Below are 25811 nucleotides of genomic sequence, written 5' to 3'. Positions count from 1 at the left end.
TGTGAAATCGCAGGGAGATTGGGCCTTGCTGGGCTGGGCAGAAGTTTCCTGTGAGACGCCTGAGTCTCATTGAAAATCCCAGCCCCGCCCCAGGCTCCAGGTGCAGGAAAGCCGACAACGGCCCCGCCCACGACCCTTTGGTTTCCCAAGTTACTGTCGGCCAAGTTGGGCTCCACCACCTTATACAGGAAGCCAGGGCAGCTATGTTAACGCCAAGCACAACAGCCTGTAAGACACAGGCGCAATCAGGCATGCTAACTTCAGCACATTCGATCAAATAGGCTCACAATGTCTAAAATGAGAACTGACAGACCTATGGGGGGAAACGTGCACAATTTTAACAGTCCTCTGTCCATCATGAAGTCAAGCAAACAAAGAATATTTTTTAAAGCTGGAAATACATTTGAATAACCTGCTGTGATAGGACATGCCACCACCCAAGCGTTAGCTGAGCGTTTGCGCAATGGGCTCTTCCAGGCCAGGGCCTCCCAGGCTATCTGTAAGAAAGAGTTGGCTTATGGTATGTTTTCTGTTGTTTTCCAATCTGTCATGAGCCAATAATTCTCTTTTTTAAAAAACTTCTTTTTTTTTTTTTTAGGAAGATTGGCCCTGTTGCCAATCTTCCTCTTTTTTTTCCTTCTCAAAGTCCCAGCACATAGTTGTATATCCTAGTTGTAAGTCATTCTAGTTCTTCTATGTGGGATGTCACCACAGAATGGCTTGATGAGCCGTGTGTAGGTTCACGCCCAGGATCCAAACCAGAGAACTCCGGGCCGCTGAAGTGGAGTGCGCAAACTTAACCACTCGGCCATGGGGCCAATATTTCTTAACAAACATAATAAAAGTGAATTACTAGGAAAAAGATCATGTGTTTGGAGAGCATAGTGACACTGAAGTGTGTGTGTTTTCCTGCAAACACGTGTTTCTGCATGCTCCCGCTCAGTTTCTGTGCTGGTCTCATCACAGACGGAGCGGAGGTTCAGAGGCAGCATCAGGCTGTGCACCACACTTGAAGGAGCGCTGTTCTAGGCCAGAAGGCCTAGTTATTCGTCCTGGGACAGCTCATATCTATATGGGAAAAACAAGTTTTGTCCTTAGCCCTTACCTTACACAAGAATCAATTCCACATGGATTTAAGATGTAAGTGTGACAAGTAAAACTTTAAAAATGGGCAACTATCTTTCTGATCATTCTGATAAGGAGAGTTTTTTAAACCCAAAATAGGGCTAACCCCAAAATAAAAGACTGATAATTTTTAAATATCTGTTTATCAAAAAAATCACAAAGAGTCTGAAAAGGTAGCCCAAAGAGTGGAAAAAATCATCACAACACATAAAACTGAAAAAGGATCATTAACCAGAATGTGTGAAGCATTCCTACGAACAATGAGAGAAGACAGAAGAGGAGAGCTGGATATGTGGGCAGGCATTTTACAGAAGGCGACACGATTCTGATGACTAAGGAGAGTCTCCACTTTATTCATAATCAGGGAAATGAAAACTGGGGCCGCAATTAAATACCATTTTATGCCCAAAAGTTATGATGGGTAAAAGTTTAGAAATCTATCAGTAGTAAGTGTTAGAGAGGCTGTGAATCCACAGGACCACTTAGACACACTGGTAAGAATGTAAATGGGTTGAGACACTTGAGAAATGATATGGTATCGTATATTATGTTGCCCAGGTGCACACTTGGCCAGGAGATATTCTCTCAAGGTGTTCCAGGAAGCATGCATGAAATGTGCTGAACAACGCTCTTTGCAACAGCAGAAGCTTGGGACTAATCTGAGGGGATATTGGAAAATCGTGAAGTCAATGACCTGCAGCCATACTTCACCACGGGTGCATAGAGGTAACAACAAGTGAAAAATTCAGGCCTCAGAGAATATAAATGCTATGAAATCACTTTTAGAAGTTCAAAAGTAAGAAAAATGAAACAATGTAAAAACATAAAAAAGAAAATCATAGAGAATGTTGGAAGCAAAATCCAGAACAGTGGTTACCTCGGAATGTGATAGAAGCAGGTGGACGCAGTGGGAGCGGGAAGAGCAGGTTGCTTGGTGTCCTTATGTCATTGTGCTTATGGTTTACATAAGAAACACTTCTCACATTCTTCTCAATGTATCGACGTGACATTAAAGACAGTAAAGGACAAATTTGCTTTGGACTTTGCTTCCTTTAGCTTTGCTCTGGCACCCTCTGGTGGGTACCATGACTGCCAGTCCTCCCTCAGGGACCTTCATCTTCCACAGGCATCAACTGCCCTCTTGGAGACCCTTCTGTGGCCAAGCCCCGCCACCACAGATGTGCTGGGGTCTCCTTTGGAGTCTTGCTGAGATGACGCCACCAGAGGGAATCCAGGAGTGCTGTTTCCTCTACCCAGCGTGGCTAACACTTTTGCACGTGGGAAACAGTGCTGCTTGCTCCCGGAATCTGAACAGCAGCTCAGAGATGGAGCAGAGCCAACTGACAGATAAGAGAACACACGCATATAACCCCAGTCCCTTTGATGTGGGAAGCTTTGTTCCTGGGCCAAGGTGGCTTACCCTTGGGACACTGGATGTTGTGTGTTCTCTGCTTTTGTTTTACTTGGATAAGGTTGTTGGCTCTTCTCAAGGTCATTATTTTTAACCAAGTGCATTGGACACTTCATACTTGTCTGCCCAAATATCTATTTTGGGGTTCTTCAACACTTTACCATACAAAATAAAAGGAAATTTCTAGGACAGCATCCTTAAATCAACTCTTCGGAGTATATTTTCAGCTCCATCCTACCCCACTCCGTTCTTATCCACAGCCTTTGGGTATCCAGACAAGTAAGACTCTTCTACCTTTTAGCTCTGTGGTCTAAGGATTTCTGGCAGCTGAGTTGCCTCTTAGAGACCTTCTGGGATAGTTATACATCCTTCTTGTGTGGGTGAAGGAGGGCAAAATGAGCACACCAAGTCAGCCTGACAGAAAACGTTTTTACCACAGCGTCTGCCACTAGAGAGGACTCAGCCTGTGGAGGGAGGTCACGGAGCCTGCGGGAATGCTGCGGCCCAGCAACCATCCTGAGGGGAAGGGCTCAGACCATATTCCAAACGTGTCCCTCATGTGGCCCGTCCCCTCCCTATGAAACCTGGTAGAGTGAGGGAGACTCTACACGTCTAGGGCAGGAATCCAAGGAAGACAAGTTCTGATGGAGAAGTAACAGACGAAGAGACGAGTAAAGTATGTTTCACGTGAGGCCAAATAATCATGTGATAAGGTGGCTATAAATATTAATGAAAGTGCTACAAATTGACTTATAAAGTAGGAGAAAATACATCTGAACAAATTTAAAACTAATATTCTGAAACTAAAATTCCTGAGAGTGGAGGTGGAGTGGCCACCGCATGGGAAGTGGAGAAGAAAAGTAGGCTAAAGGTCTTTTTTGTTCAGATCAAAAGAGATTGATTAATTGTTCAAGTTTGTCAAGAACTCTGAGTCTAAATGTGCTTTCAGACTCAAGGTAACCATTAACAGAACAACAACAGGACACACAGACTCCAAAGCACCAGGGAAGAAGAGGAACAAACAGAATATGACCGTCATGACCAGGAGGGAAGGCTGCGCAGCTCACCCAGCAGTACAGACCAGCGATCAGGAGACACGGGACTGCGCGTTCCCCCATTAGAGGACAGACTTACAGATGACATCAACTCTGTGGGATGCACACAAAGCATTCATCAAGAACAAAACAACATAGATACTTAAACAATAGAATGAACAGAAGAAAACACACTCGGCAACCATTATCAAAGGGACAAATACAGGTCTGTGCTGTGAAAAGGCACAATTTTTTAGAAGACAAATCACCGAGTCTGAATGTGCATTGAATATATCAAAGTAAACTTTTTAAAATAAAGGACAATTTAATAAAACACAATTATAGTGAAAGAAATCAACACACCTTGCTTAGAAATGACAAGATCACATAGATTTTTTTAGAAGACAAACTTTAAATTACACAATTAGCAAAGACAAAAATATAACATAAACATTTTGTAATTTCAAGATGGAGAAGGTCTTTTTAAACATGATCTAAATTCTAAAAGGTAGAAAAGAAAAGTTTGAAAATTTTAATTATAGAAACATCTAAATTTCTATATGGCAAATCAAAGAAGAGCCTGGGAGAAATTATTTCTAACACATAAAACAGAAATAAATAGCTGTTTCATTAAACAAGAAATTCAAGTAGCTAATAAATGGATGAAAAGCTGCTGAGCTTCTTTACTGATAAGAGAAATTCACATTGAACTAATGAAATAGCATTTCTCACTTATTAGGAACTGACAACATCCAGTGTTGGGAGAAGATATATAGAAATTGGCCCTCCCATACTACTGTCGTTAATGCCGTGGAGTTGACTCCGACTCCTGGCGACCTTGTTCAGTTCAAAGCTGAATCCTGCGTGGTCTTCTTGTGCCATGCTCTCACCTTCTGGTGCTATACCAGACAATGTTCTGCTGCTATTTATAGGATTTTCATGGCCATCTTTTTTCATAAGTGGGTGGCTAGGTCCTTCTTCCTGGTCTGCCTTAGTCTAGAAGCTCCACTGAAACCTGTCCACCGTGGGTGACCTTGCTAGTTGTTGAAATTCTGGTGGCATAGCTTTCAACATCACAGCAACATATGGCTGCCACAGTATGATGGGGGAAAGAACTCGGCTTGAGGTGGTGAGAGTGCTGAGTCTCAACCACTAGACCACCCGGGCTGGCTCCTACACTACTGTGGGGAGATTTTAAAGTACTTCAGCTTTTTTTAAGGAGCAATTTTGTATATATGTTAACATCTTAAGTCTGCATATCCAATGATATAACAAGCCCATTCCCACAAAACTTACAGAAATATATGCATGCCTGAGCCAAAACACATCTCCACAGGTATCATTGCAGCACTGTTAGTGACAGCAAAAGGGTGGAGGAAAACTAACTGTTCATCAACTCAAAATAGACAAACTATGACATATTCGCAAAATGGAATATTATCCAGCTGTTGGAAAGCATGATGGAGAGTTGTAAATAAAGTAATTTGGTGATTTCTATGATAAAATTCTCTGAAAAGAAAATGTGTGTGTTTATACACATTTTTTAAACGTTTGAAAGAATACACAGAAAACTGTTTACATAGTTTGGCGCATCTAACATCCATTCCCAATTACTTTCTTCTTGAGTACTTCCAATTACAAAGTCTAGAAAAGCTAAATGCTCACTTTCCAACCTCTTTTGCAGATAGGCTTTGCCATATTCTAATCAAAAATAAAAACAATTTCACGTTCCCAGAAGTTTCTTGGAAAACTCCTCAATAAGAGTTAGAGATAACTCTGACAGGGACGGGTAAGAGAAGTGCTTCCATAACGGCAGAGTAAGAACACTGAAGGTCTTCTCCTCCTTAAGAGCAATGAGAGTACTAGAGAAATTGTCAAACACAGGGAAACAAACACAGCCTCAGACCTGTGGGACATCCTCAATAATATCTACAAAAGCATAATGGAAGTCCCAGAAGGAGAGGAAAGACGTGGACAAAAAAACTATTGGAAAAAATAATGGCCCAAAACTTCCCAAATTTGATAAAAAAAAATATTCATCTACTATTTGAGAAGCTTAACAAGCTCCAAGTAAAATAACTGAAGGAGAGCCACACCTAGACACATCATAGACCAACTGTCGGAAGACAAAGACAGAGGGAACGTTGAAAGCAGAGATAAGAAGCGAGTCTGGTGTGTAAGCCATCCTCACAAAATCATGTTGACTTCTCATCAGAAACCCCGAGGCCAGAAGGCAGTCAGATGACATACTCAAAGTGTAGAAAGAGAAACACTATTGACCAAGAATTCTATATCCAGAAAAAAATTCTTCACAAAAGGAGTGATTAACACATTCTCAGATAACAAAGACTGAGAGAATTCATCACTACTTGGTCTGTCTTACAAGAAATACTAAAGGGAGGGGCTGGCCCTGTGGCCGAGTGGTTAAGATCGTGCGCTCTGCTGCGGTGGCCCAGGGTTTCACTGGTTCGCATCCTGGGCGCAGACATGGCACCGCTCATCAGGCCATGTTGAGGCAGCGTCCCACATGCCACAACTAGAAGGACCTGCAACTAAGATATACAACTATGTACTGGGGGGATTTGGGGAGATAAAGCAGAAAAAAAAAATACTAAAGGGAGTGCTGCAGGCTAAAATGAAAGGATACTGGGAAGTAATTCAAATCCACATGACAAAACAGAGAGCGACAGTAAAGGCAACTACACTGATGAACACAAAAGACAGCACAAATGTATTTTTATTTCTAACTCTTTCCTTCTCTTCCTGGAGTTAAAAGAAAACTGCCCAAGTCAAGAATTATAAGATAGTGTTGATAGGTTTATAATATAAAAAGATGTCATTTTAGAAAGTCAAAAATATATGGGAATTAAACAATACATTTCCAAATAACCAGTGGATCAAAGAAGAAATCACAAAGCAAATTACAAAATACTTACAGTGAATGAGAATGGAAATGCAACAAATGAAACCATGAGATGCAGTTAAAACACCGCTTAGAGAAAACTTGGGTATACCTGTCAGTGCCTACACCTAGATATACCTGTAAATGTCTACACCTGGATATACCTGTCAGTGCCTACACCTGGATACACCTGTAAATGTCTATACCTCTATATATCTGTATGTGCCTATATCTGTATATACCTGGAAAACTTATACCACTTATACTTGCAAATGCCTATATTAAAAAAGAAGAAAGATCTCAACTCAATAACCTAAACTTCCACCTTAATAAAGTAGAAAAAGAAGAGCAAATTAGACCCAAAGCAAGCAGAAGGAAAATATAATAAAGACCGGAGCAGAAATCAACAAAATACAAAAAGAAAAACAATAGAAAAAAATGTTAAAGCCAAAAGTTGATTCTGTGAAAACATTTTAAAAAATTGATATAGCTGGAATGACTAGGAAAAAAGAAAAATGATTCAAATTACTAATATCAGGAATGAAAGAGGGAACATCACTAATGATCTTACAGAAACAAAAATGATTATTCAAGGATTCTATAAAGAATTGTATGCCAACAAATTAGACCTGGAATAAACAGACAAATTCCTAGAACCCAAATTCCCAAACTACCAAAGCAGACTTAAGAGGAAATAGAAAATCTGAATGCACCTATAATAAGTAAAGAGATTGAATTGGTAATCAAAACACTTCCAACAAAGAAATGTGAGCCAGGCTCACAAGACTTCCGTGGTGAATTCTAGTAAATGTAGAATTTAAGTATTCTGTGTATAGACACTTACATCCTCGTATTATGAGGCCTGTGAGGCTCCTCAAACCAGAACTAGATACGCACATCACAAGGGAAAAAAATACAGATCAATATCTCTTGTGAATATACACTCAAACTCCTCAACAAAAACTAGCTAACCAAATCCAGCAACACGTAAAAGTTAGGATATGCCATGACCAAGTAGAATTTATCCTAGGAATGCTAGGTTGGCTTAACATATAAAAATCAATAAATACAATGCACACTATTAAGAAATAAAAGATAAAATCTGTGAGATCATCTCAAATAAGAAATAGTTTTCTGACAAAATTCAACATGTTTTTATAATAAAAACACTAAACAAAGAAAGAATATATGGGAGCTTCCTCCAGCTGATAAAGGGCATCTATGAAAATCTCACAGTGAACGTCATACTCAATGGTGAAAGACTGAACGCTTTCTCCCTAAGATCAGAAACAGCACAAGAATGTCCGTTCTCACCACTTCCATTCAACATATTCTGGAGGTGCCAGAGCAGTTAGGCAAGAAAAGAAATGAAAGACATTCGGACTGGAAAGGAATGAGTAAAACTATGTGTATTTGCAGATGACATAATCCTGTAGATAGAAAATCCTAGGGAATCCACAGAAAAAACACCCTTATTACAACTAATAAATGAGTTCAGCAAGGTTGTAGGTCAATATACAAAACTCAATGTATTTCTCTATGCTACCTATGTATATAGAATTACCAATTTTACTTTCATATAACCAAAAGTAAAATTAAGAAAATAATTCCATTTATAATAGCATTAAAAAACAAAGTACTTAGGAATAAATTTAATAAAAGAAGGATAAAACCTGAACGTGAAAACTACAAAATATCATTGAAAGAAACTGAAGAAGATCTAAATAAATGGGCAGACATTCTATCTCCGTGATCAGAAGACGTAGCATCGGTGAGCGGCTGTTATGGGCTGAACCATGTCCCTCAGGAAATCCGTATGCTGGAGCTCTAACCCCAGGACCTCAGAATGCGGTTGTATTTGGAGATAGAGCCTGTAAAGAGGTGAGGAAGTTAAAATGAGACCATTAGGGTAGCCCTAATCCGATGTGACTGGTGTCCTTAGAAGAAGAAGAGATGAGGACACACAGAGAGAGACACCTGGGGGGCAGATGCTCAGAGGAGAGCCCATGTGACAAGGCTGCAAGAGGGTGGCCACCTACCTGCGTGCCGAGGAGAGAGGGCTCAGAAGAACCCATCTCTAACATTGACCTCAGACTTTTGGCCTCTGAAAGTTGTGTAAGAAACGACTTTCTATGGTTATGCCACCCAGTCTATGGGGCTTCGTTATGGCAGCCCCAGCAGACAAACACAGATGTCAATACCCCTAGAACTGAGAGAGTGTTTATTTTAATCCCTACCAAAATCCAAGTTGTCTTTTTTGCAGAAATGGACAGTGTGGTCCTAAAATTCATATGGAAATTCAAGGGACTCAGAATAGCTTAAAAAAATCTTTAAAAATAACAACTAACTTGGAGGACTCGCTTCCGATTTTAAAGCTTACTATAAAGCTACAGTTACCAAGACACTGTGGTCCTGGCGTAAGGGTACACATACAGACTAATGGAATGGAACTGAGAGTCCGGAAACAGCCCTCAAATCTTTGGTCAGTTCCTTTTCGACAAGAGTGCCAAGACAATCGGCACTCAGACTGGAAAGGAATGAGTAAAATTATGTCTATTTGTAGATGACATAATCTTGTAGATAGAAAATCCTAAGGCATCTACAAAAAAAAAAAACCTATTAGAACTAATAAATGAGTTCAGCAAAGTTGTAGGTCAACATACAAAAGGCAAGACAATGAGCACTCTTGGGGCTTTCTCCACTGCAGAAATAGTCTTTTCAACAAATGGTGTTGGTGCAGCAGAATATCCATATGCAAAAGAATGAAAGTGGACCCTACCTCACAACATATACAAATCTTAATTCAAAAAGGATCACGGACTTACAGGAAAACCTGAGAGTAAATCTTTGTGACCTTGGACCAGGCAGTGGTTTCTTAGGTATAAACCAAAAGCGCAAGTGACAGAAGAAACAATAGATCAATTGGACTTCATCAAAATTTAAACCTTTTGTGCTCAGAGGACATGACCAAGGAAGTAAAAAGACAACCCACAGAATGGGAGAAAATATTTACAAATTATATATCTGACAAGGGACTGGTATCCAGAGTAAGCCGTTCAGGCACAGCTCTTCTGAAGCGCACTTTTCCCTTGGAGCTGTCAGTGCTCCTGGCTTTCCTACAACATATTGTCCTCTGTGCCATTAACAGCATTGCGGGGGAGCCTTTTAGAAAAGGTCTCTGCTAGTCTCCCAGGACTTCGTTTCAAGTCTGCATGCAATATTGTGACTTAGATAATATATTTGGTCATTTGAATGACCAAAATATATTTCTCATGTATATTTGGTCTTTATCCCCAGTTCCTGGCTCACAGAGCTCCCAAAACCCTCAGAATTCCCTAAGTGTTGAGAGTGATAAGGGTGTCTTTTGTTGTGTTAATGAGGTGACTTTTGAAAGCAGCTAAGGGTGGGGGTGGTTACTGATGGAGATACCCGTGTGATTAGAGGGTTGGAACTTTCAGTTCCACCTCTGACTTCTGGGGAGGGGAGGGGCTGGAGGTTGAGTTCAATCACCACTGGTCACGGTTTAATCAATCGTTCCTGTGTAATGGCGCCTCCACACAAACCCAAAAGGACTGGGTTCGGAGAGCTTTCTGCTTGGTGAACACGTGGAGGTGCTGGGAGAGTGGCTCACCTGCAGAGGGCCAGGAAGCTCCACACCCCTTCCCACACCCCTTCCCCTATGCATCTCTCCCATCTGGTCGATCCTGAATTATATCCTTTCATAATAAACCCGTGATCTAGTAAGTAAAATGTTTCTCTGAGTTCTATGAGCCATTCTGGCAAGTTAATCGAACCCGAGGAGGGGGTCGTGGGAACCTCTGATCTATAGCCAGTCTATCAGAAACACAGGTGACAACATGGACCTACAGCTGGCGTCTGAAGTGGGGATGGGGCAGTCTTGCAGGACTGAACCCCTAAGCTGTGGAATCTGACTCCATCTCTGGGTACATAGTGTCAGAATTGAGTTGAATTTTCAGACACCTGCTGGTGGGTAAGATTTGCTTGTTGGTGTGGGAGGAACCCCCTCCTCACCTCTGGAATTGAGTCTCAGAACCCAAAAGAAAGTCACTGCACTAATTCTGCAGGTGTGGGAGCCGTGGCAGCGAGAGGCCAGCGCACAGGAGTTCTGTTGTCAGTGTACTTCAACCCAGATACTCGTTTACATTTCCCTGGGAAATGTATGCGCAAGACTGACTCATGGAATTAAAGTGCAAAAGAAATCTTTTAGTAAGATCAAATCAAATAAAGATCAGAAATAATAAAAAAGAAATGTCAGCATTATTTCTTTCTTAATGGGACTTGAAATAAGGAAGCCACCTCTGTGGGGAGAGTCTGGACTCTTGCTTTTTGCTTCATCCCGTTCTCTGTTGTTTGAATGTGTTTCAAGGAGTAAGTCGTACTTTCCTAATTAAGATAATCTTTCTAATCTTTATAAACAATTGTTTCAATTTAATAAAGCCTCTCCATATTGTTTTACTAGTGAGTTCTATCAAGATTTCAAAGTCCAGATAAGTCCCCCAATTTAAAGTTTCTTCAACAGTAAAGAGAGCACTTAAATTGTTTCTAGAGTTAGCACAATTCCTACACGAGCACTAATAAAACACAAGACTCTGCAACCCAATTTTATTTATGGATGTAAATGCAGAACGGCTAAGTATGCTATTAATGAGTTGACTCCATCAGCATGTGACAGAGTGGCTCCTTGTCAACAGTGAGGACCTCGGCTCTGATGGGCTGTAAGGCTTTCATGGGAAACAATGTTTCAGTCCAGCATCAACCAGCAGGTTTAAGAAGAAAAATCATAAGACTGTCTCAATTAAAAAGATGTTATCATTATCTCAACACTCATCTCTGCTAAATACTCTTGGTTAACTAGAGAAAGAAGAAAATTGTCCCAGGATGAGTGTCTCTTTGCCACAAAACAACCAACAACAGATGTGATGAAGAGCCTGGAAAAGTACCCCATTCCTGCCAGGCGCTAGGCAAGGGCGCTCCCGTCATCTCAGTTAGCCAACATTGTCCTAGAAGGCCCAGGCAATTGAAACAGATGCAAGACAAACAGAAAGGCCTTGCTTCTGAAAAGAAGTACTCAAAACAAGTCATTATTTCCAAACACGTGTTCCTGTGTTGAGAATTTGATGTTGTCTGGGCACCCAGCAGCTTCATGACCGGGGACCTAGAATAGTGGTGCCTGGCCCCAGACCACGGCTCCACCCCTGTGAGTCCAGCTCCCCAGCACCTGCCATGGGCTCCCTCCCCAGGATGCACACACTCAGATGAGCTGCACACATGCACCTATTCTCAGCCAATGGGAGCCACGAGGCCCACCTCACACACATCCTATCCTCACCCCAACCAGTCAGGGCTTGAATTCTAGTTCGAGGGGAGGCTGACTATGCTCCTCCCTCAGGCACCAGCAGGAGGGACCACCAAGCACGAGAAGTGCTATGTGGACCTCGATGGGTGTCTGTCCAGGCCAGCCTGGCTGGGTGAAAGAAGAGGGTAGAGGGGTCAAGACGACTCAGCCTCCATCCTGAGGAATGGACCCTGCCAGCCACATTGGCCCCTGGAAGGGGAAAGCAAGAGCAAGTTCAACTGGGACAGGACCCGAGGTCTGACCAGTGATGTCAATTCCCAGTTCAAGAGGCGCAGAACACTAGAGGAGGGCAAAGACCCCCAAAACTCCTGCCAGAGGTCAATACCCCTTCATTGATGTGGCCTTACATAAATCCTACCCCAAACAAACACATGCAAACAAAACCTGAATGCTCCTTGTCCAATTAGGGTCAAAGAAGATGACAGTCCCGCACCCCACATTCTGACCTATGGGTTGGTGGAGCTCCCTAGGTGCTGTGTTTACCGGCATTGGTACTGGTGCCAGCAACCGGTGTTGACAGAGCCCAGGCATTGTCAGAGGGGTGCCTGGATGGAGCTTCTAAGAGCCAACTGCTACAGGAATCAGCCTTGAAACAGTGGGCCAACAATAGTTAATAATGAACTAAGATCTTGGGCCAGAGGAAAAAGAAGATGGCATTGGTCAGCTGGTCACCCTCTTTCTCAAGGATGCATTATAAAAAGCTTTGCCTTTCCACGGGAGCATCCCCAGAAGTCGGCAGAGATCCCAAAGCACCATGGCTGCCCTGGGCATCACGGTGGCCCTGCTGGTGTGGGTGGCCACCCTGCTGCTCATCTCCATCTGGAAGCAGATCTACAGCAGCTGGAACCTGCCCCCTGGTCCTTTCCCACTGCCCATCATTGGGAATCTTTTCCACTTGGACCTCAAGAATATTCCCAAGTCCTTCACCAGGGTAAGAGAAATACTGGTGATTTCAGGGACGAGAATTTAGGGATTAGATGTAATATGTGTGCCTTCACTCATTGTCAGACAAGTTGTTATTCAATACCCGCCTGTTATTAATTAACTACAGTAACAGTAACATCCATGTGTGATGTTCAATATTTAGCTAGTGGTACACCTTGGGCACCGCATGCTCAAATGGGCATTGGCCATGGCTGGCCCTGGAGGCCCCTTGTCGCTAGGAGGGTTTTGAGGAAGCCGGTGTGGCCAGGGCAGCTGCTGTTTGCCATTGCAATGCAAGGAGAGCCATGCATTCACACTGGCTGGTGTCAACCTGCACCTCTCTATAGACACCAAAGAAGAGGGTAAAAAGTGAAATGTTTGACCAAATTACCCGGTACCTCCTACAACAATCGTTGTGAACGTAGTGAATGAGCTAACAAATCTAAAAACTAAATGAGTTAGTAAACCTATTAAATGAGTTAATAAAAGAATGCCACAGGGCACAGAGCAGGCTTGGAAAGTATTTGTATCAAGGAGAGTGTTGATGGCGCTTCATGCACCTCAGAGGATAGGCTCAGTTGCGGGGGTCAGGACGGTGCCAGCTCCGGGTCCTCCTACAGTGCCCTGGGGTCCATACCTTGACTGAGGACAGCAGACAGTGGGGTGATGGGTGGATGTGGGCAAAGGGGCCTCAGGGGCGGGACATTCAGGACGAGTTGGCCCACTGAGTTAATGGTGTCCAGGTGGGAGAGGAGTTAGGCACACCCAGATGTGTGTGGCCAGGTGTGCAGGTGTGCTGGCATCACGCTCCCTGCAGAAGAAAGCCTCTGTGGGAGAGTCTTCCAAGTCGGGCTGGATGAAGGCCATCTTTCCCCAGATCCTTCTGGGTTCTCTTGGTCAACAGAGACGACTTTGGGGGTGAGTTGGAAGCACTGCCCTCTTCCTCCCCAAGTCCGCACGGTCTCACTCTGCTGCTTGCTGGTCTCACAGCTGGCAGAGCGGTACGGGCCGGTGTTCACCCTGTACCTGGGCTCGCAGCGCGTCGTGGTCATGCATGGCTACAAGGCCGTGAAGGAGGTCCTGCTCAACTACAAGAATGAGTTGTCCGGCAGGGGAGAAATCGCCGTGTTCCAGGCGCACAAGGACAATGGTATGTCCCACTTCTTATAACACCCCCACAGAGGAGTAAGGGCAACAGGAGGGCCCAGCCGGTACTGAGACAACAGCACAGCAACAACACTGTAAAGATGGAAAGGAGGATAGATCCCCAGGCAGGTCAGGTGCTGGTCAGTGCATCGGGTCATTCAATCAGTGCGCAGCATGCATTTTAATGAAAGCTAATACATGAGACTTGTACCCAAAACGACCAGTAGGCAGTTGTTTACAGAGAAATATGGCAGAGGAAGACGCTTCTGCTGGCTGAGCTGTGCCTCCTCCCACAGACCTTCCAGCCTCCACGGCCTCTCCCTCCTCTCTCTTTGCTGGGAGCTGTTTCCACTCACAGCTTCAACAGCTCCTGGTCTCAGGGCTCCATCCGCTGAGGTCCCCTCACCCACGATGGGCACAGAAACTCTGCTTGTCTGCAAGGCTTTGCTCAGCCGCAGTTCATGTCCTTCGCTGAGGGGCCTCTGATACCCACCTGCGGATGTTCTGAGACCCAGAAGTGTGCTGTGAAGGCAGCCCCAGCTCAGAATGAGACTACCACATGACCCGTCTCCCCAGCCTCACCTCTCTTTCCTCTGCACCCCGTGTCTCCAGAACCCTGAGTTCCCCGTATCCATGAGACACACCTGTCTCCTCCTGTAGGGGGAAGAGAGTTAGGGTCTGGGGGTCTAACTGGTCTTTATCAGACTCCTGGCTTCAGACCGCACCTTCTGTGTCTCCTGGGAGGTCCTGGAGCCCATGGAGGACACCTGCTGGGTGGGGGCCCCCCTCCTCCTGGTCTCAGCTCGAGAGCTCTCTGCCCGGCCTGCTGCTCTCTCTGTCCTGTCCTCCGAGCTTACCTGCTGATTCTTTTCAGCTTGCTTACTGCCGTTTTAGTGAGATTCCAAAGCATATTAGAACAAACACCGTGTCCCGTCTACCCTCTGGAACTCGGAAGCCTCTGCTTCTTCCTGAGGCAACTTTGGTGATGAACCACTAGAAAACGTTTATCCATTTAATTTCAACTTTCAAATGACGCACTTACAGTGGGCAGTGTTCTCACTTTACGTTCCCAGTCTACATTCCCGAAGTTATATCATGTCACAATCGATGGCATTTGTTTTCTCTCTTGGATATTGTGAGTTTGTGTTACTTCTTGGACTTGCCAAAGGCAAAACCAACCACCTCGGTCTTTGTCATTAACACAAGAGGAGCGTTACTGGAGGAGAGCCCCATGAGAGCAGTTCTGGGTCAAGGAACTCCATCTTGGCTCGGGGAGCCCTGACCTTCCATCCCTGGTCCACATCATGGGCCCTTAATGCTGCCAGGCAGTGGCCAGCACTCACATTCTACAGGTTGGCCTCAATGGGACTTTGCTGCCTCCTGCCAGGGCCTCCAAAGTCCTACTTTTATATGTCCCACACAGCCCAGAGCTGACCCTGAAAATCAGCCAGGGCCTGGACGTGGGATGCATCTGGTCCCCCAGGAATGATGACATGAAGGTTCATTACTAGCGTAATATTGAGCAGGCTGCACAGGAACCGCACCCGTCATTCCAGTCACTCTGTATAGAGCGCCAAGAGAGCAGCCTCCGCTGTCTGTGTTCCAGCCTGCCCTGCGTCCCAAATAGTGCCGGCCCCTCTGGGGTCTCTCTCAGTCTCTCTGTCTCTGTCTCTTTCTCTTTCTCTCTGTCTTTCTGTCTCTCTATTGCTGTCTCTCTGGCTGTATTTCTGGCTCTCTCTTTGTCTCTGTCTCCGTCTCCGTCTCTCTGTCTTTATCTCCCTCTGTCTCTTTCTCTCTGTCTCTCTCTCTGCCTCTGTCTGTCTCTCTCTCCTCACATTTTCCTGTATCTCTCATTTGCTGCACAATTCTTCCCAGTAACATGTTTAAATTAACTGCTTCTCTGCCCCTCCTTCCTCAACCACCAGGGTCCTCTTCCCCTGTCACAAACCCTTCAGGGTGGTCCACTGGCCGTTGTCTCCCTCCTTCCTTCCCTCCTGCCTTCTCTGGCCCTCAGGGCTCCAGGCATAGCTGACAGCTCTGCCCTTCCGACCTCCTCAGCACACAGTCTGTGGCCCCTCCCAGCCCCTCGCTCATCCACCCTGTGTCCTGGGTCAGTGTGTCTTCTCCCAGTGACTTGAGACGTCGGAGCTGCTGGAGGCTCAGCTGGGCTGATCGCATAGAAATGTGCGTGTTTGGACCGTCTTTCCCACAGGTTCCCTCTTGGGCTGCCAGGCCACATCTCCAGCCTGCCCTCAGCATGGTACGCAGGGTCCCACAGGAATCTGAAGCTCAGCGCAAATAGTCCTGAACTCAGGACGCTGGTGTCCAGTCCCCCACCAAGGTCACCAGGGTCTTTCACTTAGTGAACAGCATCTCTACATGGCAGCCTCGACGCCACCTGCGCTTGTGCTCACATGTGCCCAGCAAGCAGTCATGCTGTCCCTTCCCTCGCCTGTCTCCACGGCAACCGCTTCTTGCCCTCAAGCTTCTTCTCCTGACTCCATAGGGTGCTTCCCCCTCAGCCACTCAGGCATCCTTTTAGGGTAGAACTGACACTCTCAGCCCGGCAAGCGCAGACCACCCTGCTCCCCACCTCACCTCAGCTCCTCCCCGCCCCTCTCAGCCCAGCCAGACTTCTTTCCAGAATGTCCCATGCCCGGCCCTGCTCAGACCTCTGCGTGCACGTGGAAGGGTCTTCCCAAATCCGATGGCCTGCTTGGTTGGGGAGCCATGTGACCCCTTGGATTCTAGTAAGGACACTTTCTGTGAAGCCACAGAGCTGCGTTGAGGTCTTAATAATGTGAGGGTTAAAAACCACTGAGAACAGAATGGCTTTTCAGGAATTTTGTCAACAGACAGGAAAGGGGTGGAAGGTTTCCTTGGTGGTCAGGTGAGGTTTTATTTCACACGGGGAAGACGCAAGGCAAAGTGGACAAAGAGAGAAAGTAAATACATGGCTTGAAGAAGAGAGTGCCCAGGAGAGGAGCGATGCGATGGAGAAAGCACAAGGCAAGCAGGGGCCGGAAAGGCTTCTCCCCAAACCCAGCAGCCCGGTGCCTGAGGCCGGCGCTGCTCTCTGCCTCTGCTCTGGTTCTAAGTGCTTCGGTCCCTCCCTGCGCCCCCAGAGCACACAGGCCTGTCTCATCCCACCCCTTCTCCCCACCTGGGCATTTTCAGTAACTCATCTGCGGCTCCCTCTTCTTCAGGAGTTATTTTCAATAATGGACCAAGCTGGAAGGACACCCGGCGGCTCTCCCTGACTATCCTCCGAGACTATGGGATGGGGAAGCAGCGCAACGAGGAGCGGATCCAGAGGGAAACCCACTTCCTGCTGGAGGCCCTCAGGAAGACCCAGGGTGGGTACAGCGCAGGCAGGACGGCTTCCTTGCCAGACCGCTGGGGGCAGCGCTGGCCTGGGCCCCTGATGGCGGTTGCCAGCAAGAAGGTGGTGTTAATCCACAGACACCATTTTACAAGTCGGGTTTCCTCCAGGTCTCGGGGGAGTAGGAGTGGTGATCCAGTGTGTCACCGTTATGTCCTGAGTAACTGAAAAGAGACCCGAACAGGTTCAAACATTCACTGTCTTCTGTTCATCATCAGTTTTCAGTGTGTCTTCTCACAGGCTTGGTAAATGCCGGTGGGGAGGCTGAGTCGCGTGTGAAGGGCTCTGACAGCTCACTCGTTTTCCAGGCCAGCCCTTCGACCCCACCTTTGTCCTTGGCGGCGGGCCCTTCAACGTCATCGCCGACATCCTCTTCCACAAGCACTTTGACTACGAGGACAAGACGTGTCAGAGGCTGATGCACTTGTTCAACGAGAACTTCTACTTGCTCAGCACCCCCTGGCTCCAGGTGAGGCCTCACTCCTTCCTCAGGAGTCTGCGCTCGTCTTCAATCGCACAGATTCTGTTAGAGCCAGAGAGCCTGTGTATTCCTTCTGGAGACATCTGTGGGGCCAGAGTCCCCCTTGCTAACCTGTTAGGGACTCACCGTGTCACTTTTTAACATCTGTCCCCACTAGACACGTGACATGCGTGCCCATGAACGTGTCCCCCATGGGCAAGCGCAGCCCGGCCAGGTGGTGCTCAGAAGGCGCCTCGGTAGCCGTGGCCACAGCTCTGGGTCTGGAGGAAGGTGTTAGGCCAGCACACAGAACATGTTGCCTCTGGAAAAAACATAGTAAGATAATCTCCCCCCTCTCTCTGTAGGCTTATAATTATTTTTCAACCTATCTGCGCTACCTGCCTGGAAGCCATAGAAAAGTAATGAAAAATGTGTCTGAAATTAAAGAGTTTACTTCAGAAAGAGTGAAGGAGCACCATAAGTCACTGGACCCCAACTGCCCCCGAGACTTCACCGACAACCTGCTCATGGAAATGGAGAAGGTACTGTTGCAACACACTGACTTGCAGACGCCAGGCGACACCAAGCACTTGGCCGTTATGAGATGGGTTTTCTGGAGGGGGGTGCATTTTTCAGATTTATGTTGTGACCTGCACTGCTGGTGTCCAGACTGCCCACCTTGTGGATTTTGATGCTCTCAGTTGCACACAAACACACTGGCTTTAGCACAACCACCACATGCTGCTCCCATACATGTCGAGAGACAGCCAGCCTGCCTGGCTGACCTTAATGACCACTGTACCGTACACCACGCTGGCCAACAGACGGTCTTCCTTGGGGAACCCCTCAGGGGGCTGTGGGATGGGGTGAGTGGGTCCCTCACATCGGCTTCTTCCGAGCCATGCTTCTTAACCATTTCTGGCCGACTGACAATGACCATGCCTCATCTGGGGAGAGGTCCTCTGTGTTCCGCGTCAGCATGGAAACCGCAAATTGTGCATGACAACAGGCCCACCCAGCATCATCTGCCTGATGGCCCCCCGGGCCCCCCCCGCCACCCGAGATCAGGGGAGCTTTTTCTCTTTCCTTTGGCATCACTGCAGCTCCAGAACAGCAGGTGGATTTCACGCCTGATTCCCCTGGGTAACTCCCCCAGATTGTCTGAGAATCTCCTCTGTCAGTGGGGCCCCTCACTGCACCCAGCTGTCTGGCTTCCTGGTGACTTCCTGTCTCCTGGGACCCAAAGCTGCTGAACATGGGGACAGAAAGAGGCCAAGGGCAGCCCCTGCAGTTTTGGGTTGTTAGCAGAGGCTGCACACTCCACCCCGGGCTGCTGGAGGTCATGACACAGGACCTGGGGAGCCTCACCCCCCAGGACGGCCCTCAATGCTTAGAACCAGCACAGAACCCCACGGCCTGGGTTGGGGGCAGAGTCCTGCCCAGGGCCAGTGTTCTGGGAGCCTCGGTTTCCCCCACTGTGCAATGGAGATGATCGTGTCTCCGAGGGACAGCCTCGTGCACACCTGCCCCTTCCTCTCTGTGGAGCTGACAGGGCTGCCAGGTTCTCTTCTGCCGAAGGAGACAAGGGTCTGTTTCTCATCTGTTTGAAGACGTCCCCTTATTGAACCCACCTGTCGTTAACATCCGCAGGAGAAACACAGTGCGGAGCCCCTGTTTACGTTGGAAAACATCACTGTGACCACGGCTGACATGTTCTTTGCAGGGACAGAGACCACCAGCACCACGCTGAGATACGGGCTCCTGATTCTCTTGAAACACCCGGAGGTTGAAGGTACGCCAAATAACAGGCGAGGACGCCAGGGCGCGCGCAGTCGCGCCTGGATGATCGCCTGGAGCGTTTAGGCTTCAGCTGTCCGTCTGCTAAATGGAAACTGATGTTGCTTGTGAACCTTTGCGGGAATGACACTGGGATGACGGGATAAATCCTTTGAGGGGTCGTGCTCTTGTACATGATGGGCACCTGGCCCTCTTGAACACTGGTCCTCCCACACCCCCACTGAAACACCCCTGATTGTAGAAAGAAAACAACACCAGAGTGGAGAAATGCAGTGCTGTCTGCATTCTGCTCCACAGGATAACCTATTTATGACAGTGAGAACAGCGTGCACATTATCCCTGAGTGAGACCTGCTTTCTCAGCAGTCAGGGAGACAGGGCAGGGCAGGCAAGGCCCTCCTGCCATAACTTACCCTACTGGAAGAAAGAGGATCAGAAGAAAGAAGCCCAAGGGAGAAGCATTCCAAGGCTGCCTGCTGCCCTGGCCCCCTTTGCTCCTGCTGGGGGCTCCTCCCCAGCACCTGGGTCAGGTGGGACTCAGGGTGCCCTGGAGGAGAAGGCGTGGCTTCAGGGGCCACATGTGCAAAGTGTCATCCACTAGAAGCACCCACATGGGCCAAGTAGAGGCAATGTGAGGGGCACCAATATGTTAACAGGCCAGTCCGTTCAAACGTCCAGGGAAAGAGAAAGGAAGGGAGCCACCACCTGGGGCGAGGGTGCCCTCAGCGGCCAGTGCCGAGGCCTAGAGCCCCTGCCTCTCACTGGGCTTGGTGCAAAGCTAGGGCTGTCCCTGCTCCAAGGAGTTCCTCACCAGCTGAGCCACTCTTGCTGCTGCTGACAATAATTTGGCTCCTGCTGCTTACAGTGCTCCATAAGGGGACACCCTTTAATACACTGCATTCTTGAGGGTGGATACAGGATATGAAGTCATTCCCCCAAGAACATGGATACGTGACCTGTCCAGGATCAGACCTGGTCCATCTGACTCCAAAGCCTTGGCTTTTTCTGTCTCACAGAAAGGGGAAGGGGAAGGAGCCGAAAGTCCACAGGATTGGCAGTTTCACAGGTCTGGCAGTTCTAGCAGAACTTCTGACCACTCTGTGCTAGGGGAACTGTAGACTCAAAAAATGCTGTATGTCATTAATGGTGAGGAATTTCCAATATAGAGAAAAAGACAGAAAATAAACATGACTGACCCTCATACATCCATTGCCAAACTTAACGTGTATTAACATCTTGCAGTGTTTTCTTCAGAGCCCTTGAAAAGAAAACAGGTTGCAGAGCCAGCCGAAGCCCCTCCTCATGGCCCCTGAGACTTGTCAATGTCCTAGGACGGTTATGTGTCATCCCCGTGCACGACTTCTTGTATTTAACACTCACTAAGCATCAGCATACAATCCATGGTGTTGCATGTGTTTTACATTTTTACCTGGGTTCCATACTGTACATAACTTTACAGTTCACTCCACACATTAAAAGGCCCACAGGAAACCTCAGACTCAGAGTGGCCAAGCAACTTGTTAAAGGTTGCTCTTACCTCTGCCAGAAAGAGAGAGACTCCCAGACTCCTGCTTCCAAGTCCTTCAAGCAGTAGTCTGTGCTTGTCTGTTTCTGCCGTTCTGCCTTCACCTTCATACTTCTTAGAAGCATGCAATGAACCAGCCTGGGGTAATAATTAACACAGAGCTTTCCCTCCAACTACAGATCTTCCTCGACTAACAGTGGGGTTACGTTCTGATAAACCCACCGTAAGCTGAAAATATTTTAAGTGGAAAGTGCATTTAATCCACCTAACCTACCGAACATCATAGCTTAGCCTAGCCTACCATAAACGGGCTCAGAACACTTTCATTAGCCTACAGTTGGGCAAAGTCATCTAACACAAACCCTATTTTATAACAAAATGTTGAATATCTCATGTAATTTATTGAATACTGTACTGAGAGTGAGAAACAGAATGGTTGGATGGGGACAGAATATTTTCAGTGTATCAGTTGTTTTCCATTGAGATCGCGGGACTGACTGAGAGCTGTGGCTGCTGCCAGTGCCCAGCATCGTGAGAGAGGATCGTACTGCAAATTGCCAGCCTGGGAAAAGATCAAAATTAAAAATTTGAAGTATGGTTTCTACTGAATGTATATTGATTTCGCACCATCATAAAGTTGTAAAATTGTAAGTTGGGAACCATCTGTAGAGATTTCCAAGAGCCTTTTGTCATTTTCCTCTCCTACTTTAAGGCAAGAACCAGATTAGCCATGATCAGCTAAGATAACAGAAGCCAAAACATGCTGTAGACTCTAAATAACCTCATAGAGCTTAGCACTTACTGACACTTGTGGAGGACTTATCCAATAATCCAAAGGACCTGGGCACCCTGAAGCACTGCTTACGGTGCTCCATAAACATCTATTGGGTGGATGGATGGGTGGGTGGATGGGTGGGTCAGTGGATGGATGGATGGACGCGTGGATGTTTAGGTGGATGGATGGATGAGTGGAGGGACAGGTGGGTGGATGTTGAGCAGCCTGGAGTTAATCCTTTTACATTCATTCCACTCATATCTGGGCAGAGAAACTTCATAAAGAGATTGACAGTGTGATTGGGCCAAGCCGAATCCCTGCCTTCAAGGACAGACTAGAGATGCCCTACATGGATGCTGTGGTGCATGAGATTCAGCGATTCATCAACCTCGTGCCCTCCAACCTGCCCCATGTAGCAACCCAGGACACAGCGTTCAGAGGATATGTCATCCCTAAGGTCAGCTGTGAGCCTGGAGCGCGCATCCTGAGCACCGCCCTCCCAGCTCATCAGCCAGCCCGCCAGGGAACGGGCCGGGGGCATCCAAGGACACCACCTTTTGGTAGATGTGGCTGAAAGGTGGGAGCTGGGCTAGCACTCCCACTCTGCAGAGTCTGCTTCCCCAGCAGTCCTCGCATGGACCCGGTGACCCTAGACATTGAGAAAACCTGGAAAAAGGACTCCTCAGACAGTGCCTGGGGTTTGTGGTACATTCTAACACCAGAAACGAACAACATTGACTCCAGCCTGGGCTACTCCTCTGAAAAGATGAGAGCTCTCATCACCCTCTGGCCCTGACCCCCAAATGCTTTCTTCCTAGTCCTTAAGGAAACAACTCCCCCAAGTGGAAACATACTATCTTGTATAAAGTAAATTTCAAAACACCCTTCTTCACTGGGGGCTTCCAGCTGAAAAATGTCACTGACTGAGACAGCCTTTGTTCCTTCTAGGGCACAGTCGTAATTCCGACACTGGATTCACTCTTGTATGACAACCAAGAGTTCCCTGATGCAGAGAAGTTTAAGCCAGAGCACTTTCTGAACGAAAACGGAAAGTTCAAGTACAGCGACCATTTCAAGGCATTTTCCGCAGGTAGGAAGAGTTCAAGAGTAGCAGCTTCTTGGGGAATTGCTCCTAATGCCTGCTCTCTGCTCCTCGCAGCTTCTTCCCTTATCCCGGATCCGCACCCCATCCCAAAGGTGATCTTCCATGTTCAGAGAGCTTAAGTGACTGTTTCACCAGGAGTCCTGGGACTGAGGGGTTACAGATGAATTATTTTCTCTGTAGAGTAGATACTTCACTTCACTCAGTGCTAAAACTCTTCATTTAACAGAACTTAGTGAAAACCTTTCAAAACTATATTACCTAATTCTCCATAATTTTAAACAAGGGTTACTAACAAAATCTAGCGTCTGGTTGCCTGGATTCACCCTAGGACCATCTAACCTTCCCTGGCTGTGACTCAGTGTCCCCCCACCCCCCGGCCCTTGGCCTCCTTCCCAGGGTCTCCCCTCAGATGCTGCTGTGAGGGAAGATCATATAACCAACCTGATAGCCTTAACACCCATTGGTGGAGTGTTGGCTTCCAATGGCGGTCCCACTTTTACCTGTAGGACATGGGGGTGAGCCCTGCAGAGACCATTCTCCCAACCTAACGCAGGTTTCTGCAGCCGAGTCCTGGAGATTGAGGCCAGATGAAGGCTGGTCCCTGAACACATCTGTCGCTAGTACTCTTATACTGAAATCTACTCTGTGCTCCCTTTCAACGGGCAGAGAGGGGTCAACTCGGCTTTAGGATGACAGATTGGGCACAGCCTCCTCCCGCCCAGCTCTCCCTCTGCTGCCTCACCTGCAGCAATGCTGTCTCCTGAAGCTGCCTCAGTGTCTCATCAGTACTGTCTCACCTCCAGGAAAGCGCGTGTGCGTCGGAGAAGGCCTGGCTCGCATGGAGCTGTTTCTGTTCCTGACTGCCATTCTGCAGCACTTTAACTTGAAGTCTCTGGTTGACCCCAAGGATATTGACCTCAGCCCCGTCACGATTGGGTTTGGCAACATCCCACCCAATTACAAGCTCTGCATCATTCCCCGCTCGTGAGCGCGAGGGACAGGTGCTCAGAAGACCCCTGGGCCCCTTGATGCCCTAGGGTTCCTGCCAGCGCCCACTCAGTGCCACCAGGAAGACCCTCCCCTCACGGCTCAGTGAGTCAGGGCTCCACGGGGATCACTCGGCCGGAGAGGCTGCTTCCCAGAATCATTCTTCAGATAGAATTTGAAAGCAAAGTCCAAAAAAGATTGTGTAAAACCAATTAAACTAACTAAAGAAACTGAATTAGTTTGAGCCTATGTTGAGTTCTTGGAAACAATGTAAACAAGGCCTATCATTGTAGCTGAAACTCCCCTCTGCTGAAAAAGTAGAACTAGCCAGGCAGCAGAGTCACTATCTGTCATAAAGGTTTCACAAAAAAGAACATGGACACCATTTTGTAGTTAGGAAAAGAGGCAAATAATATGCCTTTAGAGGTTTCTTAGTTATGTCAAAAATGTATCCCCCACCATCTTTCCCAAGGGTATGAAGTCGTCCTTTGGGCTCACTATGAGCATCGTTCTGCGCCATGTTGTAAGATTAAAATATGTCTGAAAAGTCAACAGAGACATCTGTTATTGTCTCTTAATATTAAAATGTGACTTTGCAGGAGCCAGCCCCATGGCCTAGTGGTTAAGTTCAGCGTGCTCCACTTCAGTGGCCCAGGTTCGGTTCCCGGGTGCGGACCTACACCACTCGGTGGCTATGATGTAAGGACAACCCACATACAAAATAGAGGGAGACTGGCACAGACGTTAGCTCAGGGTGAATCTTCCTCAGCCAAAAAAAAAGTGCCCTGGTACCTGGAAGGAGAAACTCTAAGTCCATGAGGACCCCTGCATGAAATGAGACAGAAACAAGGAAATAATTAATCGTCTCAGTGAACTAAACCTTAATGTTGTAAAACAGAAGAGGAATTTGGAGCCAGAACCTGGTCCCCACCCAGCTGGCACACACCTAGAAGTCCTCTGTGTGCTCAGCCTTCATGCCTTGACTTCCTCACCAGCAAAACGGGCATGATAGAAGGCCTTGTCTACTGCATAGATGAGGGTGGACAGGTTAGGTGTGCAGAGCCCTCAGAACACTGAAAGTTCTAAGAAAGTGTTCCCGAGTGAGTCATGTCTCACAGCCAGCGGTGTAGCATCTTCCAATCTCCCTCTGACTGGCCCTCCTGCCTCCTCTTAGGAGGATCCCATGATAACATCGGGCCCACCCAGATAACCCAGGATAATCTCCCCATCCCAGGATCTTGAACTTAATCACATATTCAAAGTGCATTTACCATGTGAAGCACATATTCACAGGTTCTGGGATTAAGATGCAGATGTCATTGGGTATATTGTTCTGCCGACCACACCTTCCACCTCACACACCATGAGACACTACCAAAAACCAGCACTGACAGACTGGCAAACCAAGAAACTGCAGAGGACCAGCTGCCTCTGCTCTGAAAGGCCACTGTCACTCTCATCATCACACCAACTCAGCAGGAGATTATATGAAAATGTCTTTTCATTTGCTTTAGGGATTTCAGTTTGAGAGAATACCCTAGGAAAATTCTAAAGTACTCAAAGTCATGGAAGGAAGTTGGGAGGGAGACGGGGGGCCCTCTGAGTGTAGATGTCTAACTGATCCAGGCAATGGCATCTGGCTGTTAAGAGTCTCAGGTTGATTTCCTGTTCAGCACATCCCAAAACTGTGTATTCATGTGGTGGCTTCCCAAGCCTCAGCTATTGCAGGTCCTGCCTCTCCTCAAGGTGAGCACTGACCACGAGGTAATATTACCTTGGAGAATTAGTCTCAGCTTAAGAAATCCTCCACTGATCTGAACCATATTTGGCAAAAGGGGAAGAGATGGGGTCAATAGGAGTTG

At 47.1% G+C, this 25811-nt stretch overlaps 1 protein-coding gene across 1 annotated transcript; it reads left to right on the top strand.

Moving 5' to 3' along the window:
• Positions 1-12603: 12603 nt before the first annotated feature.
• Positions 12604-24182, top strand: CYP2E1 (cytochrome P450 family 2 subfamily E member 1). Its single transcript, NM_001111303.2, has 9 exons — positions 12604-12780; positions 13764-13923; positions 17126-17275; positions 17610-17770; positions 18127-18303; positions 19412-19553; positions 22127-22314; positions 22806-22947; positions 23766-24182. Exons 1-9 carry the CDS (start codon positions 12604-12606, stop codon positions 23948-23950), a joined length of 1482 nt encoding a protein of 493 aa, NP_001104773.2. The 3' UTR covers positions 23951-24182.
• Positions 24183-25811: the final 1629 nt, after the last annotated feature.

Source organism: Equus caballus, chromosome 1 (assembly GCF_041296265.1).
Source record: "Equus caballus isolate H_3958 breed thoroughbred chromosome 1, TB-T2T, whole genome shotgun sequence".
NCBI lineage: Eukaryota > Metazoa > Chordata > Mammalia > Perissodactyla > Equidae > Equus > Equus caballus.
This window is presented reverse-complemented; position numbering and strand designations above follow the sequence as displayed.